The sequence below is a fragment of the Ursus americanus genome, chromosome 30 (genome assembly GCF_024610735.1).
Source record: "Ursus americanus isolate L20-20 chromosome 30, mUrsAme1.1.p, whole genome shotgun sequence".
NCBI lineage: Eukaryota > Metazoa > Chordata > Mammalia > Carnivora > Ursidae > Ursus > Ursus americanus.
In genome coordinates, this window is record NC_142156.1 from 31,475,919 (window position 1) to 31,489,803 (window position 13,885).

The 13,885-nt window shown below is 56.1% G+C and overlaps 1 protein-coding gene across 4 annotated transcripts; it reads left to right on the forward strand.

Moving 5' to 3' along the window:
* The first annotated feature begins 124 nt into the window (after nucleotides 1–124).
* Nucleotides 125–13,481, forward strand: GUCD1 (guanylyl cyclase domain containing 1). 4 transcript variants are annotated; one of them, XM_087857553.1, is made up of 8 exons: nucleotides 2,533–3,755; nucleotides 5,699–5,791; nucleotides 6,581–6,746; nucleotides 7,923–8,014; nucleotides 9,063–9,168; nucleotides 9,721–9,731; nucleotides 9,967–10,208; nucleotides 10,928–13,481. In XM_087857553.1, the coding sequence occupies exons 1-8, from the start codon at nucleotides 3,571–3,573 to the stop codon at nucleotides 11,020–11,022; spliced, it is 990 nt and encodes a 329-aa protein (XP_087713679.1). In that variant the 5' UTR covers nucleotides 2,533–3,570; the 3' UTR covers nucleotides 11,023–13,481. The 4 variants fall into 4 exon arrangements, with proteins under 4 accessions (XP_045658435.1, XP_045658433.1, XP_045658434.1 ...); XM_045802479.2 differs by lacking the exons at nucleotides 2,533–3,755; nucleotides 9,063–9,168; nucleotides 9,721–9,731 and adding an exon at nucleotides 125–293 and having other exon boundaries at nucleotides 5,699–5,783; XM_045802477.2 differs by lacking the exons at nucleotides 2,533–3,755; nucleotides 9,063–9,168; nucleotides 9,721–9,731 and adding an exon at nucleotides 861–1,039 and having other exon boundaries at nucleotides 5,699–5,783.
* Nucleotides 13,482–13,885: the final 404 nt, after the last annotated feature.

Here is a 13,885-nt window from a genome sequence, read left to right on the forward strand (position 1 = left end):
TTGTCTTTGCTTCCTTCTCACTCTGCCGGCTGGAAAACGGGGACTCGACTACGATAGTTCCGGCCCCGGAAGACAGAGCGGGTGACAGGGCTCAGGTGCCGCCGGAAACACTGATCCTCAGGCCGTCAAAGGGGCGTAGGGGGCTCGCGTTTCCAAGCATCTCACACCAGGGACAGGCTGGACGGCAAGGCGGTGATCTGGGGCTTGGGCCCTCGGATCGGGGGCAGAAGACAGTGGGGCTGAGGGCCAGGACCTACCCTCACAATTTAACCTTTGGAATCCGGCACCACCAGGTAAGGGGCGCCCTCAGCAAGGCGAGGTATCTCACCGTACGGATAGAGAAACAGGTTTAGAGTAGAGCGGGGGCCGTCCCTCGGCCGTCCCTCAAGGAAGTCGAAGTAGTGTTAGGTCTCCTGGAGCCCCGGGGTGTACGGATAGGACCTGGCCTGGGGCTCGCAGAGAAGTGAGGCCAGGGAGAGACGGAGTTTGCTAAGGTGAGGAGTCTCTGGGGAACCAGTGCTGGTGGAAAGGCAGGGCTTCGGGGCCGCGCTCAGGCAAAGGGCGGAGCTTCCGGGGAACCGTGGCGTGAAAGGGCCTGCGCGTCTACGCGAGGCGTGGGGAAAGGGGCGGGGTTACCAGAAGCGGAGACTGCCAATGGCCAGGACCCGCTTAGATCTGGAGGCTGGGGGCCTCTAGGAATAGAAGTCGGGGGAAAAGAAAGGGAGGGGCTTCTTTGAGACCCGGCGAAGGGGTGGGGCTTAAGGGAGGGGCGGGGCCTCGAGCCGAAGCCTGGAAGGGGCAGGGCGGGGCTTGGGGCGGCCCTGCCGCCGCCTCCCCTTCTCCCCACCGCGCTGGCGGTGGCGGTGGCGGCGGCCGCGGTGGCAGTGGCAGTGGCGGCGGCGGAGGAACCTGACACGCACCAGCCCCTCTCCCGCCCCCTTCGAAGCCGAAGCTGCAGCCGGGCCGGGGCCATGGGCGCCCCGCGCGGCCCGAGTCATGAGGACGGAGGCGGAGGCAGCGGGGCCGCCGCTCGAGCCGGGTCAGTGTCTCCCCGAGGGCCTGGCCCTCACCCCGGGGAACGAGGGGGACCCCGCCCTAGCGCGGGCAGGGTCCAGCCGCGCGACCTTGGGTCGACCGCCGCCACGGGCCGGGCTGTAGAACTTTGAGTGATACCTGGCCAGGTGTACACTCCCGCCTTGGCCGCTCAGCCCCCAGCCCGGGTCACTTGGGAATTGATTTCCTGATACTCCTAGGGCTGGAACTCCAGTCAGCTCTGAAAGCGGTCATGGTGGAAGGGTCCTGGTTGCGGGGCAAGGGCGGCACCTTCCCCAGAAGCGAAAAGTCCTGCTGGAACCGCCTTAGAAGATCCCGCGTCCCCTCCGTGGAACTATGGGGGAACTGAGGCCTAGAGGGGCAGGGAACTGGCTGAGAGCACAGAGCAATGGATGTGCCCCTTACCCTGGCCTCCCAGACTTAGGGTTTTGTCTTGCTCTAGTTCTTGACCCTGCGGTTCCTTCTGCCCCCAGGTGGCCTGAGTTCCTTTGGGGCAGAAACCAAGACTGACATTGAGTGTGGTGGTTCTCAGTTTGCTTCTGAGTGGGGGAGGAGGAAAGCAATGATTCCTGCTCTCAGGGTTGATGAGAAAGAGAAAGTGCTAGTAACTCTAAGTGAGGCGCCAACTCATGGGAGAGGTCACGAGCATGTGGGACCCCACCCTAAGACATCAGGAACCTTGGTGTTACACCCAGGGAGGGGTCTCTTTTGTGAATGCAGCAGGGTATAGGGTCTGATGCTATCCTGGGATTTGCATCCCTACTCTTCCACTTATCTAACTCTGTGATCTTGGGCCAGACAGTTGCCTTTCCTGAGCCGCACTGAAGTAATGGCTCACATTCATAGGGAGCTTTCCAAGACTGGACACTGTGCTAAGTTATTTACATGCAGTGCCTTATTAATCCTCATAAGGATCCTTTTGTAAAGTAGGTTACCATTGTTGCTTGCACTTTTGCACATGAGCAGATAGAGTTGAAAGGACTTAAGTGTCCAGGGCCAGCCTTCTTTGGCAACAGCTGCCAACTGAAGCCAGGCCAGGGCCTTACAGGCAGACCGTACTTTTAGGTGGGACAGTCCCTTGGCTCCAGGCATCAACATCTGGCAGTAGTTCTGGGCTTGGAGGGCCTTGCCTCCCGTTATCACCCCCCACAGGAGTATCTCTGGATCCCTGTGAACTGACCTGCCCATGCCAAGACTGGGGATGGCCACGTGGGAGTGTTTAGCCTTGCAGGGCCTCGGGATCAAGGGGTTCTACCATCAGGGCAAGAAGAGGAGGGGCAGTGGAGTTCACAAGGACCCTAGGGAGCAGCTGTCCTGTGCCACATTTACAGCTGGGAATAGGGAAAGGCACAGACAGAATCCAAGCCTGGCCATTAAGATGACCCAGCTAGCTGGTGCCAGAGCCCAGACTGCAGGGGGGGGAGGGAGTCGTGAACAGAGGAGCCGGAGTCTAGAAGCTGGGGTGAGGGGAGATTGGGGGCAGGGTTGGAGTATTGTTGTGACAAGTAGGCCTGGGTATCTCAAGGGATAAGACCTTTTTGGAAAAACACCTTCCATTCATCAAGCATGTCTGAGTGCCTGCTCTGGTCCAGGGGCTGGGGCAAGGCACCTGCAACCCTGTCCCTGCCTGCCACTGAGATACTCTCAGTCTGGCCAGTGGGGAAAGCAGACGCGATCCCCTCAAATACTCATGTTGAAGGGCTCAGAGAGGGAAAGAGACCAGAGCATTTGGCTGTTCAGAGATGGGAGACAACATTTCAGACTAAGGGATCTGCAAGAGCAAAGGCTGGGGAGTGAACAGCCTGTGTAGAGAGAAACAGAAAGACAGTTTATGGCCACAGTGAAGGATTCTTGAGAAGGGAGGCATTTCATCATGAGAGACTAGCACCCCGCATAGAGCTCTCTCTCCACTCAGCCCATTGGGGGGAATTATTTTAGAATATGAATCTGGAGGGCAGGACTTGGGACTTAGTCATCTTTAGTGTCCCCAAACCATAGCACACATAGAGTGCTTAATAATTTTATTTCTTAAAAAAAAATAGGTTCACTTCTTCTAACAAATGTTCATTGAGTTACTGCTAAGCATCAGATACTAGGCATTGGGAATAACAGTGAACAAGACTAGCAAATTCGCTGTCTTCAGGAAGCTTACAGTCTGGTGGGGAGACAGAATAGCTCTATTTTATTTTTTATTTTTCTCATTAATTTTTTGTAATAGTTGTGAGTTTGCTAAGTACTGTGAAGGAAACAAACAGGATGCTGGGAAGGGGGGGCCCTCCAAAGCATAGTCAGAAAAAAAGCCTCTCAGAGGAGGAACATTTGAGCTGGGACCTGAATGACAAAAAAGAGCAGCCTCAAGAACTGCAGGGGAAAAAATTTCCAGACAGAGACGGCTGTACATGCAGAGGGGTAGAATGCAGCCTGATGGGTTTCCCTCAGTCACTGGAACTGAGTGAGTGAGGTATAAGGGCCAAGGTGAGGCTGGTGGGGCCTGGTTTGGGCAGGGCCCTGCAGGCCATGGTGTGGAGTGACAACTTTATTCTAAGAGCAATGGGAGACTGGGACTGGGATCCCTCTGGCTATGGTGTACAGATTGGAGAGGAGTTGGGGGTGGGATTGGGGACAGAGGATAAGCAGAAGTCAGGCTGGACAGAGCCCTTAGAACTGAATCCACAGCAGTGGGAAGAGGCAAATGTGAGAAGGCCTTGAATGATGGCCTGGGTTCCTTTTAGAGGCATCTGGGACCAGGGGAAGGAGGGACCAAAGCCTCAGCCCAGTTGGGCTCAGGGCGCCAGGGCCCTCTAGATGGAGGGCAGGGTTCACGTCAGCACCTGCAACGCGCTCTTGCCCTGAGTGCTCATAGCACTTCTCAGGCTGGTGTCTGTTGCATGCCCTTGGAGGTGGGGAAGCGGGGGAGAAAGGCCAATACAAGGCAGGGAAGGAGCAGTCACAGGTCCCTGCGTCCTGGGAATGTAACAGCTCAGCAGGACACAGACAAGCTCAATGCAAGGGTCCTCTCCCGTGAGCCAAAGCGTGAACTCTGGCCTCGCAGAGTGCAGATAAGGGAAAGGGTGTAGCCAGCCTGGGATCTGAGAAGGCACCGGAAGTGGTAGCATCTGAGCCAGGCCTCGAAGGCTGAGGAGGGTTTAGACATAGGAGAGTAGGAGCTTGGGACTCACTCCAGGCACGACACTACCCAGAAAAGGCCAGCAGGTTGAAAGGCCAGGACAGGCATCAGGATCCTTCTGGTTGTTGCATGCAGTGGGAGCCAGGGCTGGCATGGCAAGTCGGCTTCTGGGACAGCTCTGCACAGGCAAGTTGTGAGTTTAAGAGAGACGCCAGAGACACCCCCCCCCCACCCCGAGATGAGGAAACAGCGTGGGCTGAGTTTTCACGTGCTGAGTGAGTGTCATGAATGAGCAGTGAGTGGTGATTGCAAAAGGGAAGTCCCTCCCATTTCTTCAGACTCTGAACTTCGTCCAGTTCTGTGGGATCCCAGAGTAGGAGGTTCCAGTAGGCCACGTTCCAGCTGGCCCCCGCCTTAGCACCTCATTGCATGCTGTTCCTCTCTGTCTTTGTTCCTTGACTGTCACTCTCTAAGGCACACCGCTGTCATATCCCCAACCTAGCCCTCTGTTTTTCTCTTACCCTTGCTTGTTTTTACTGACCACCAGTACAGGAATCTGTTTGTGTCACTTACACCATATCTCCAGTTCACATGCCAGGTACTAGGCTCTTGAGAAATATTTGTTGATTGAATGACTGAATCAGACCAAAGTTCCCCACTTTAGAGATAGCCAGACTCAGTCCAGCAAGAGGAAGTCAGTTGCTAAGCCCACAGCCAGGCTGTGGCAGAGCCGGGGCTAAAATGCTGAGGCCGGGCCCTTTCTACTCCTCCACACTGTTCGGCAAGAACAGACTGAGAAGTCACCTAGGGTAGCATTGCACATACAGATTACATGACAGTCTCCCTTCCTTCTAACCGTGGACTTCACACTTTGCTGGCCATAGGGGCTTTGGAGTTGGGCAAGCCTTCAGAGGCCTCATGATTTCAACATGAATATCTGCTGAGCATCTCCCATGTGTCTTCCCCTGTGCCAGCCTCCTCGGAGGTCCCACCAAAAAGAGAGTTCTGAGAGAGAGGCCTGTAGGGCTAGGAGTAAATGTAGTGGGGGGCTAGGCATGACAGAGGCAACGTCATTGAGAAGTCACATCTAAAGGCAGGAGTTAGGTTAGGCACCTGGGAGGCTAGGAGAGTTCAGGCAGGGGGAAGAGGTGTGCAAAGGCCCTGGGGCATAAGGGATCACAGCAGGTGAAGGTTCTGCCTAGAGATTGGCCCAGTGAGGACGAGGGGAGGTGAGAAGGCAGAGGGTGCTGGGGCGGCAGCCATGAAGGCATTGTCCTATGAAATAGAGGAACCAACCCACTGGAGGATTTTGTGTAAGGCTGACCTACTCTGACTGGTGTTTGGGGGAGATTACTGCTACTGTAAGGAAAATAGGTTTGGGGCACCCTAGAAGCTGTTTGCTGGCCCCTGAACAGCCCCTACAGGATCTGAGTAGGAGCCAATGACGGTGGCCTCAGTGGGGGTGGCAGTGACAGGCACAATGCCAAGGGTCTGTGACTTCCTTGTGTTGCCACACAGGAGACTTTGTGCAGCTGCCCGTGCCCATCATCCAGCAGCTCTACCACTGGGACTGCGGCCTGGCCTGCTCCAAGATGGTTCTGCGGTGAGTGGGCAGGCCTAAGCCCTCCCTGTCTACCATCTGCTCTGGCTGGAAGCAGAAACGGATTCATCACCATATGGCTTTTCTTGGTTGGGGCTTACAGGAGGCCCAGCTTCTATCCAGTCTTGGTCCCATCTGCAAAAGCAAGCAAAGGGTGGATGAGGCCTTCCAGTAGTGGCTCTGAGGATAGCCAGGGAAGTCCCAGGTGCCCGGGCCTGGTCCACAGAGTGACCCTATCATTGGGACACAGGACCTTCCAACCTCAGGCTCCCGGAAGACTGTGTCACTAGGCAGCCAACTGTTGAACTAAGGCTGTGTGAATATCACAGGAACCTGGACCATCAGAGCATAGAGCGCCATAGTCATGTCCTTGTAGATTTTTCAGGCAGCTGCCAGAAACCGCAGAGCAACCTGTCACTTACCTGTTTTCGTTCCTGGAATTCCAGGCAAGATAGTATTCAACCGAAGGGTTCTGTGTCTAAAACTTAGAAGACCACTGATGTGGTCCAAGCATCTCAGAGAGGAAGCTAGTGAGGCCAGAGAGGTTGGCAACTTACCCAAAGTTGCACCACCTTCAGGAGATTCAAGAAGCAGAATCCTTGACTCTGGGGCCAACATGGTAGCCCAGGCAGCCTCAGGTCGTGCCCAAGAAGTAGGCAAGATACAGGATTTCATGACAAAGGGTGGAAACTGTCGGGGAGTGGGAGCGCAGATATGGCTGGTGGGCCCCTGGGAGGAGGGTGAGCCCGGCCAGCTTCCCCGCGTAAGCAAGCCAACCTCAGCAGCCCATCTGCCCGCAGGTACCTGGGCCATCTGGACGACGGTGAGTTCGAGAGTGCCCTGCGGGAGCTGCGGCTCACCAGGAGCATCTGGACCATCGACCTGGCCTACCTGATGCGTCACTTCGGCGTGAGGCACCGCTTCTGCACTCAGACCCTGGGCGTCGACAAGGGCTACAAGAACCAGGTGCGCACAGCCACCAGGCCTTCCCCCAGGTCCATTGGTTGAAAGGGGGCACGGTCAAGGCCTGGACACCGAGTGGACACTCAGGTGTGCAGAGACCAGGGAGCAGCAGCAGATACCCTACGGGCAGGACTTGCGATCTAGTCGGTGACCTTGGGGCCCAGCCCGCTCAGAGCATCCGAGCAGTGAGCCTCCTGCTGCCTGCACTTGCTGACGCGGAGGAGCGTCTCAGGCTGCCTTTCTGTACCCTTCCCTCCTGTCGCTCAGGGTCCGGGGCCTCAGAGCATGTCACTGTGACCTGACCTGCCACCACTTGCCCATTTTCTTCCTTGTCACAGGGACACATGGCTCCAAGCTGGGTAATTGGTATTCTGGGAAAAAAAATACTGAAATACCATCTTTTCTATTTTTTTTTTTTTCTTTTTGAAAAAGGAAAAGATAGCCTCACGATTATACCAGCGCACACCCTGCTCCTCCGACCCATGTATTTAGAGCCAGTCTTGCCTGCTGCAGAGGCACATGTTGGCCCAGGCTCCAAAACTTGGCAGAGTAGAGTCTCTGCTGGCCTCTTTGGTAAGAGGGTTGTTACATGGTGGCCAGGGCCGGTCAACCTAACTTTCCTTTGAACCTTCCGGGCCAGGGGAAGAAGGCTAATGGATGTGGCTTGATCATTGTAGCTGTGAGGCAGAGAGAAGAGCCCGAGAACAGGGTCTCGCCTGCCTCCCCCGCCAGGGCTCTAGCCCCCTTTCAGTCCCCTATAGCCGACAGAGTATGTTCCCTGCATCTCACCTTGCTAAGCCAAACAGTGGAGGAACATCTGGGTGGGCTCAGCCCGCACCTTTGCTCACTTAGCACAGACTCCTGCTCATGCCCACAGGGTCCGCAAGCCCAGGGATGACTAGCCTTGCCGGGGAGCTGACCTGCGCTCGGCTGCCTACCCGTCTTCTGGGCATCATCCTCATACCTTTGTGTGTCCCATATGCTGCAGCCAGCCACCCTGCCGGTTCACGACACATGCAGCATTCTGCCCAGGCATGCTGCGTGTGCCATCTCCCCCAGCAGACTGGGCTCCTCTCCTCTTTCACTGTCGTTCACTCCATCACGTGCCCTGTACTTCATCCAGATGGGGTGAGGGCAGCCAGGGCGGGCAGCCCCTCCAACCTGCCCTTCTCTCTTCAGTCCTTCTACAGGAAGCACTTTGACACAGAAGAGACCCGGGTGAACCAGCTGTTCGCACAAGCCAAGACCTGCAAGGTGCTTGTGGAAAAATGGTGAGCCTCCCCTCATTCTTCCTTGTGTGCCTGCTCACCCACATATTTGCTGTTGGGGAGGCCTCAGGACGACGTACAGGAAAGGCTAGGAACTTCGGCAGTCAGGAACTGGGGTGTCCTACCCAGGTGGCCAAGGGCATGGACTTGCCCTCCTGAGCCTTACTGTTTCCATCCATAAAGTGGAGATAGGTGAGACTCTATGACCTACTGTACACAAAACTGTGGCCTAGGATGGACCGCAAGCAGGGCCTGGAGGGACAGGTGAGCAAGACAGACTCCAGCCGGCCCTCAAGCTGCTCACAGAATGGTAGCTTGAGACAGAACACAGGAACCCTTAATGAAGGGGTGACAGCCTAAGGGACATGCTGGCAAAGTGATAGAGGGTGACAGAGGACAGCCCTGGGTGTAGGCTCTCCAGGGAGGCCTGGCCCTCAGATCTCCCCACAGGCTACTGTGACCTTATGGGGGTCTCCCCCCTTCTCATCTATGTATGAGGGCAGGATTCAGGCAGATCCCGGAAGTAACTTGCCCAGATGCTAATGACTTTCTTCTCCAGGCTCAGGCACGTTAGCTTAGATCCCCACCAGGCTACCCTACACCACTCTTCTCAGGTCTCCCTGTTCTTGAATGACTTCTGTTTTCATTGTTAACATAATGTTACCACACGATAGATAGTTTGGAAAATGGGGAAAGGCTCCACGCGTCCGTCCACCACACAAGCACATGTTAGGAGGAAAGGCACCAGAGGTTCATTTAGTGGCACGTGCCACATGCTGTCTTGTTGAGTGGGAAGCCGGTGCTGTCCCCGTTCCTCAGGTGAAGAAACTGAGGCTGGGAAAAATAGCGTGAGCTGCCCACAGTCACCGCCGGCAGCTTGGCTGTGCTGTGGTCCGTACCCAGTTACTCCATGGAGCACGGTGCTTTTCCTTCTGGCACAGCCCCCACTTTTTCCCTGTAGTTGAAATCCCGCGCTGGTACATACCATTGGGAACTCGGCCAGCTATTACATTTCAAAGACCAAATGGAGAAATGGCATGTTTCCCTGGGCTGGGGCAACCAAACCAAACTGCCACGTGACTTGGCCATGGGCTGGAGTTGGGCCAGGCCACGTAGTGCTAATGCCGCCACTCCTGAGGAGACTGCGGAAGAAGGAGGCCCCTAGCTTAGGGGACTACTACCCCACAGCCCCTGGCCCATTCTTGATTCATAGTTTGAAGAGTTCTTAGTTTGCTGCCTTCTGTGGGACACTGAATGGGGCAGTGCCTAAGAGTCGGCCTCAGGGAGCAGCTGGCTCTGCTGAACTAGGGATCCCCTGGAAGCGCTGCTGACCCACCCCTTCCCGGATGACCCCTTCTGCCTCAGCAGTCTTCAAGGAAAAAAAAAAGAAAAAGAGAAAAAGAAAGAAAGGAAGAAAGGAAGGAAGGAAAGAAAAGAAAAGAAAAGAAAGAAAAAAAAACTAGTCTTTTCAGAGAAGCATGTGGTTTGGAAACTGACAAAGCCATGCTTGGCTCAGATTTGGGGGATTAAATTGGACCGACAGCTTCCAGTGTAAATCACACATGATTTAGGGTAAATGACCAAGGAAGGTGCTCAGCAAAAAAAAAAAAAAAATTCACCAGCCAGGCCGGGAGGTGGGCTTGCATGTGCTGCTTCAGTGGCCCCTGACAGGGGCCCCTCTGGAGCTGACTTCCTGCCATCCCTGAGAGGACCTGACAGGGCCAGCTTGTCCTTGGACACACTCAGAACCTTCCTACCCACCGGCGCTGGTCCCATGCTTAATCCTGGGCTGAGCCCAGGCCACAGTGACAAAGCCGGATGTTCCCCCCCTGCAAGGAGCTCAGAAGGGAGGGAAGATGAGCCATGTCCCCAAGGTTTGTGATCCAAGCAGGGGTGCACTGGAGAGATGGGGAATGGGGCCCAGTGACGCCAGCTGACCGTCTTCCCGCCCACAGCACAGTGAGCGTGCAGGACATCCAGGAGCACCTGGCACAGGGCCACGTGGCCATTGTGCTGGTGAACTCTGGGGTACTGCACTGCGACCTCTGCTCCAGTCCTGTCAAGTACTGCTGCTTCGCCCCCAGCGGCCACCGCTGCTTCTGCCGTACCCCTGACTACCAGGGCCACTTCGTCGTGCTGCGTGGCTACAACCGGGCCACTGGCTGCATCTTCTACAATAACCCAGCCTACGCTGACCGTGAGTGCTGGGCGGGCTGGGGACAGTGGGTGGGGCAGGCCGCGTTCACCGTTTGGTCCCCGTGATTCCTTCTCATTCGACCTGGTGACCAAAAGTTCCCTCACTGCCTTCTCCCCAAAGCCTCTGCTCCTCCTGGGCTCCTGTCTTCTGTGCGGCTCCTCTGGCCGTGCACAGACCAACCACAAACCCGAGGCTATACCTGCCTCCACACTCCAGTCGTTGCCACAGCAGGTCAGGCCATCTGTCTCCCCCACACCACCAGCTCCACACCACTGCCCAGGGCCCCACCTCACTCTGATTCTGTGGTTTCCTCCCCTTATCTCCCTCAGTCCAGCCCTCCCAGGACAGCTAGCAAGCATACTCATCAGAAAGGAAAGTCTGCCCAGGCCCAGCTCCTGCTCCAGATGCAGCAAGGGCTCCCCACGGCCCTGGGGACTGGGAAGGACTGCCCTGACTCAGGCAGACTTACCCCATGTGTCCTCAAGCACGTTTCTTCCCTCTGGGCCTCACCTTCTCCATCTGCTAAACTGGGGAAGGGTCAGAGAAGGAGTTCATGAGGCTCAAATAGGCAAGGAAGGCTTCCTGTGGGTGGAAGGTGAGTGGCAAAGGGTGGCCAGGCAGGTGAGACATGGTCAGACCTCCCCCAGCTTCCCCGGGTGCCAGCGAGGCAGGTGTACTCCCCCCAAAGTCTGACCCCACCCTGCCCTTCCTGCCCCCAGCAGGCATGTGCAGCACCAGCATCAGTAACTTCGAGGAAGCCAGAACCAGTTACGGCACGGATGAGGACATCCTCTTTGTCTACTTGGACAGCTGACAGCGGGAGCCTGGTGTGCCCAGGCCCTCACACCCTGCCCCACCCTAGCTGGGCCAACTCAGGAGGCCTTGGCCCAGGCCCCGAGCTGCTGGGGCTTGGATGCGGAACTGCAGCCTTGGCCCATGTGACAAAGCCCCAGGGAATTCTTGGAGCCTGAGGCATGCGTGCTTTGTCCGCCAGCGTTGCACATGCCGTCCTGTCACTTATCCTATGCACCTGCTGGTTGCTGGAGGTGTCCCCAGAGCATCTGAGTAGAGCCCCCCCTAGGACCCCAGGCCTGACTTGAACTGTGCCCAGGGGACTTCCAGCCCTGTGGGTGCCCTTGTTGCCTGCGAACCAGACCCAAGACAGGGGAGAAGCCTGAGCTCATCTCCCCACAGACTTGGGGGGCTGAGCCCTAGTGATGCCACTTGTCAGGATGGTGTCCGTGTGTTTGGAGACCATGTAGCTAAGCCGGGCCCCCAGGGCTGTGGACTGCTCCAGGCCTTGCTGGGAGCTGCCCTCCCCCCTCTCCCCCAGAAGTGCTACAGACTTCCCTGTGCCCTTTGGTGGATGCCGCCACTCCTTCCTGCCTCCCAGTGGACCCAAGTTCCTGTGGCTGGTTGCAAGGCCTCCAGGCCCTGGGGAGGGCTGGGCCTCAGGCTGAAAGGACCCTGAGCCACCCCCCTCAGCCTCCAGGTACTATAGTGCTGTAGATTGGAGGGGCCTCAGGGGAGTAGACAGGGCCCTGGCTCTTGCTGGCTGGCAGTGCTGAATGTACCCCGAGAATGCCTGACCCAGAGGGCCAGGTGCATCCGCCTGGGTCCCAAAGGTCCCCCCATCCCGTGACGGCTTGTGACACTAGTATGACCCCCGATAGTGGGGCCCATTCTCTTTATGTGGGGAGCCCCAAGCCTCACAGACCTGGGTGCTGGGGTGCTGGGGCCTGCATTCCAGAGGCGATGGTGGGGCCTATGGCCCCACCCTAATATTCACGCCAGGACCTTATGCACAGAATGTGGGGTCTCTTCTCTCCTGACAGAGGATGGTACCTGCCCAGGGTCACACAGCACTGCACGGAGCATGGACTAGAGCTATTTCCTTCTTTTTTTTTCTTTCTTGGGGTGGGGTAGAGGGTTGTTTGGTTTTTTGAGAGTTAAGTTTTTCACTTGTGGGGAGTGAGTCACGCTGAAGTAATACAATAATAGTGAGATTGCAGGTACTTTGGAGCCACTGACCCCTCTCTCCACAGAACAGATAAGCCAGCCCAAGTTCTCTTCCCCAGAGAAAGGGACTCACGGCTGGCTGGTGGGCTGAGTGCCAGGGCCCCTCACCTTACAGACAAAATGTAGCCATCGGTCTGGGGCGAGTTTGTACGGGACATGGTGGGGTTGGGTCTTGAATCCAGGTCTGCACCTAAAAACTAAGGGAACTGGATCATTCCCAAAGGGGCCAAGGACACCCACCCCTCACGAGCTGTCTCTGGCGAAGAAGCAGGGCTGCCCCAGCAGCCACACTGCCCCTGTACCCCTGTGCTTGGTCTTCTGTTGCCCAGGGCATGATGTGGTGGCAGCTGCTACCCCTCGGGACTGCAAACCATGGTCAGCATCTTCCCACCAGCCGACTGACACCTCCCCACCATGGCTGCTCTGAGGGGCAGAGGTGGGCTCTGCTTATGAGGGCTGCCAGACCACCCAGCCGTATTGCTCCGCAACACCGGATGCAGCCTTTGGCCCAGGGGGAGGCACCGTTAGTTGGTTGGTTAACAGGTTAGCCACCCTGGTTTCAGAGACTGGCAGTGTCTTCAGACTGGTCTTCTCTCTTTTGCCTTAATGTTGGGTGGCCCAAGATCCCAGCGAGTTCCGGTTTCACGCCCAGGAATACCACGTGTGGCAGCTGTGGGGTTTGGGCATCCTCAAGACGGATCTGGCTAAAATTGTGTGAGAACAGACGCATCAAGGAAGGCAATGAGGAAGTGAAGCTTTGGATGACGGGTGGGGCTGTCACAGAAAGCAGCCTCCACGGAGAGTGGTCACGGCACCTCAGTCCATCACACGGCATGTAGCAACAGTCCCTGGGCAAGCTACAAGTTAGAGGTCACCCATCTGGAAAACGAACAAGAAAGCTACCTGTGCCTGAGACGGTGCCATCTTCCTGGGAGGGTCGTGAGGGTGGACGCAAAGGCGTTCTTGCACACATGAAAACAAGGCTGGAGAAAGCCCAGACTTAAGGACCTTCTGCCCATAGCACGTGGCACCCATGACCCCTGTCCACATGCTAGGGGCCCAGCAAAGCCACACCGGACAAGTTGGTTTGGTTCACTCCAGCCACACAGGGACAAAAGGGATCTTTTGCATTGCAGAGATTTTCTACATATATGTATATATATATATACATATACATATATATATGTATATATATATATATATTTTGTTTGTAATGAGCCATTCTCAATAAACATTATTCTGACTGCAAAATCATGGCAGCCCCTGGCCCGCCTTTGTGAACTCTTGTTTCCCTCCCAAATTCGCAGCTTGAGCACATGCAAAGCCAGGTCCTTGACCTGCTAGACCAAGTTTTAGCTGGGACTAGAATCCTGCTTCCTGCTTATGTAGAGCTTAGGTAGGCAGTGCTGGAGATGGGAGGGCCTCAGAGCTGGGCTTGATGGCGGTTCTTGAAGAGAGCATGGAAGGCACACAGCCTGGGGCAGGAGGAGGGTCTGGGAGGAGGTGGAATCGAATGAGGGGGACGGTGGGGCCCACAGGAGGCACTTTCCGCCCCCAACGAGCAGCTCCCCTTATTTGCTAGCTATTGGGTTCTTCTAATGTTACATTCGATAAGAATTCTATTTCTGAAAAAGGAAGTGTTTGGAAATCCTGCCTTA

Excerpts from the sequence above, each read along its gene's own strand:
- GUCD1 (XM_087857553.1), top strand. The coding sequence starts at position 3,571 with ATGGTGTGGAGTGACAACTTTATTCTAAGAGCAATGGGAGACTGGGAC. Across the intron at positions 5,792-6,580 it reads GATGGTTCTGCGGTGAGTGG|GTACCTGGGCCATCTGGACG; the intron begins GCAGGCCTAAGC and ends ATCTGCCCGCAG. Across the intron at positions 6,747-7,922 it reads ACAAGGGCTACAAGAACCAG|TCCTTCTACAGGAAGCACTT; the intron begins GTGCGCACAGCC and ends TTCTCTCTTCAG.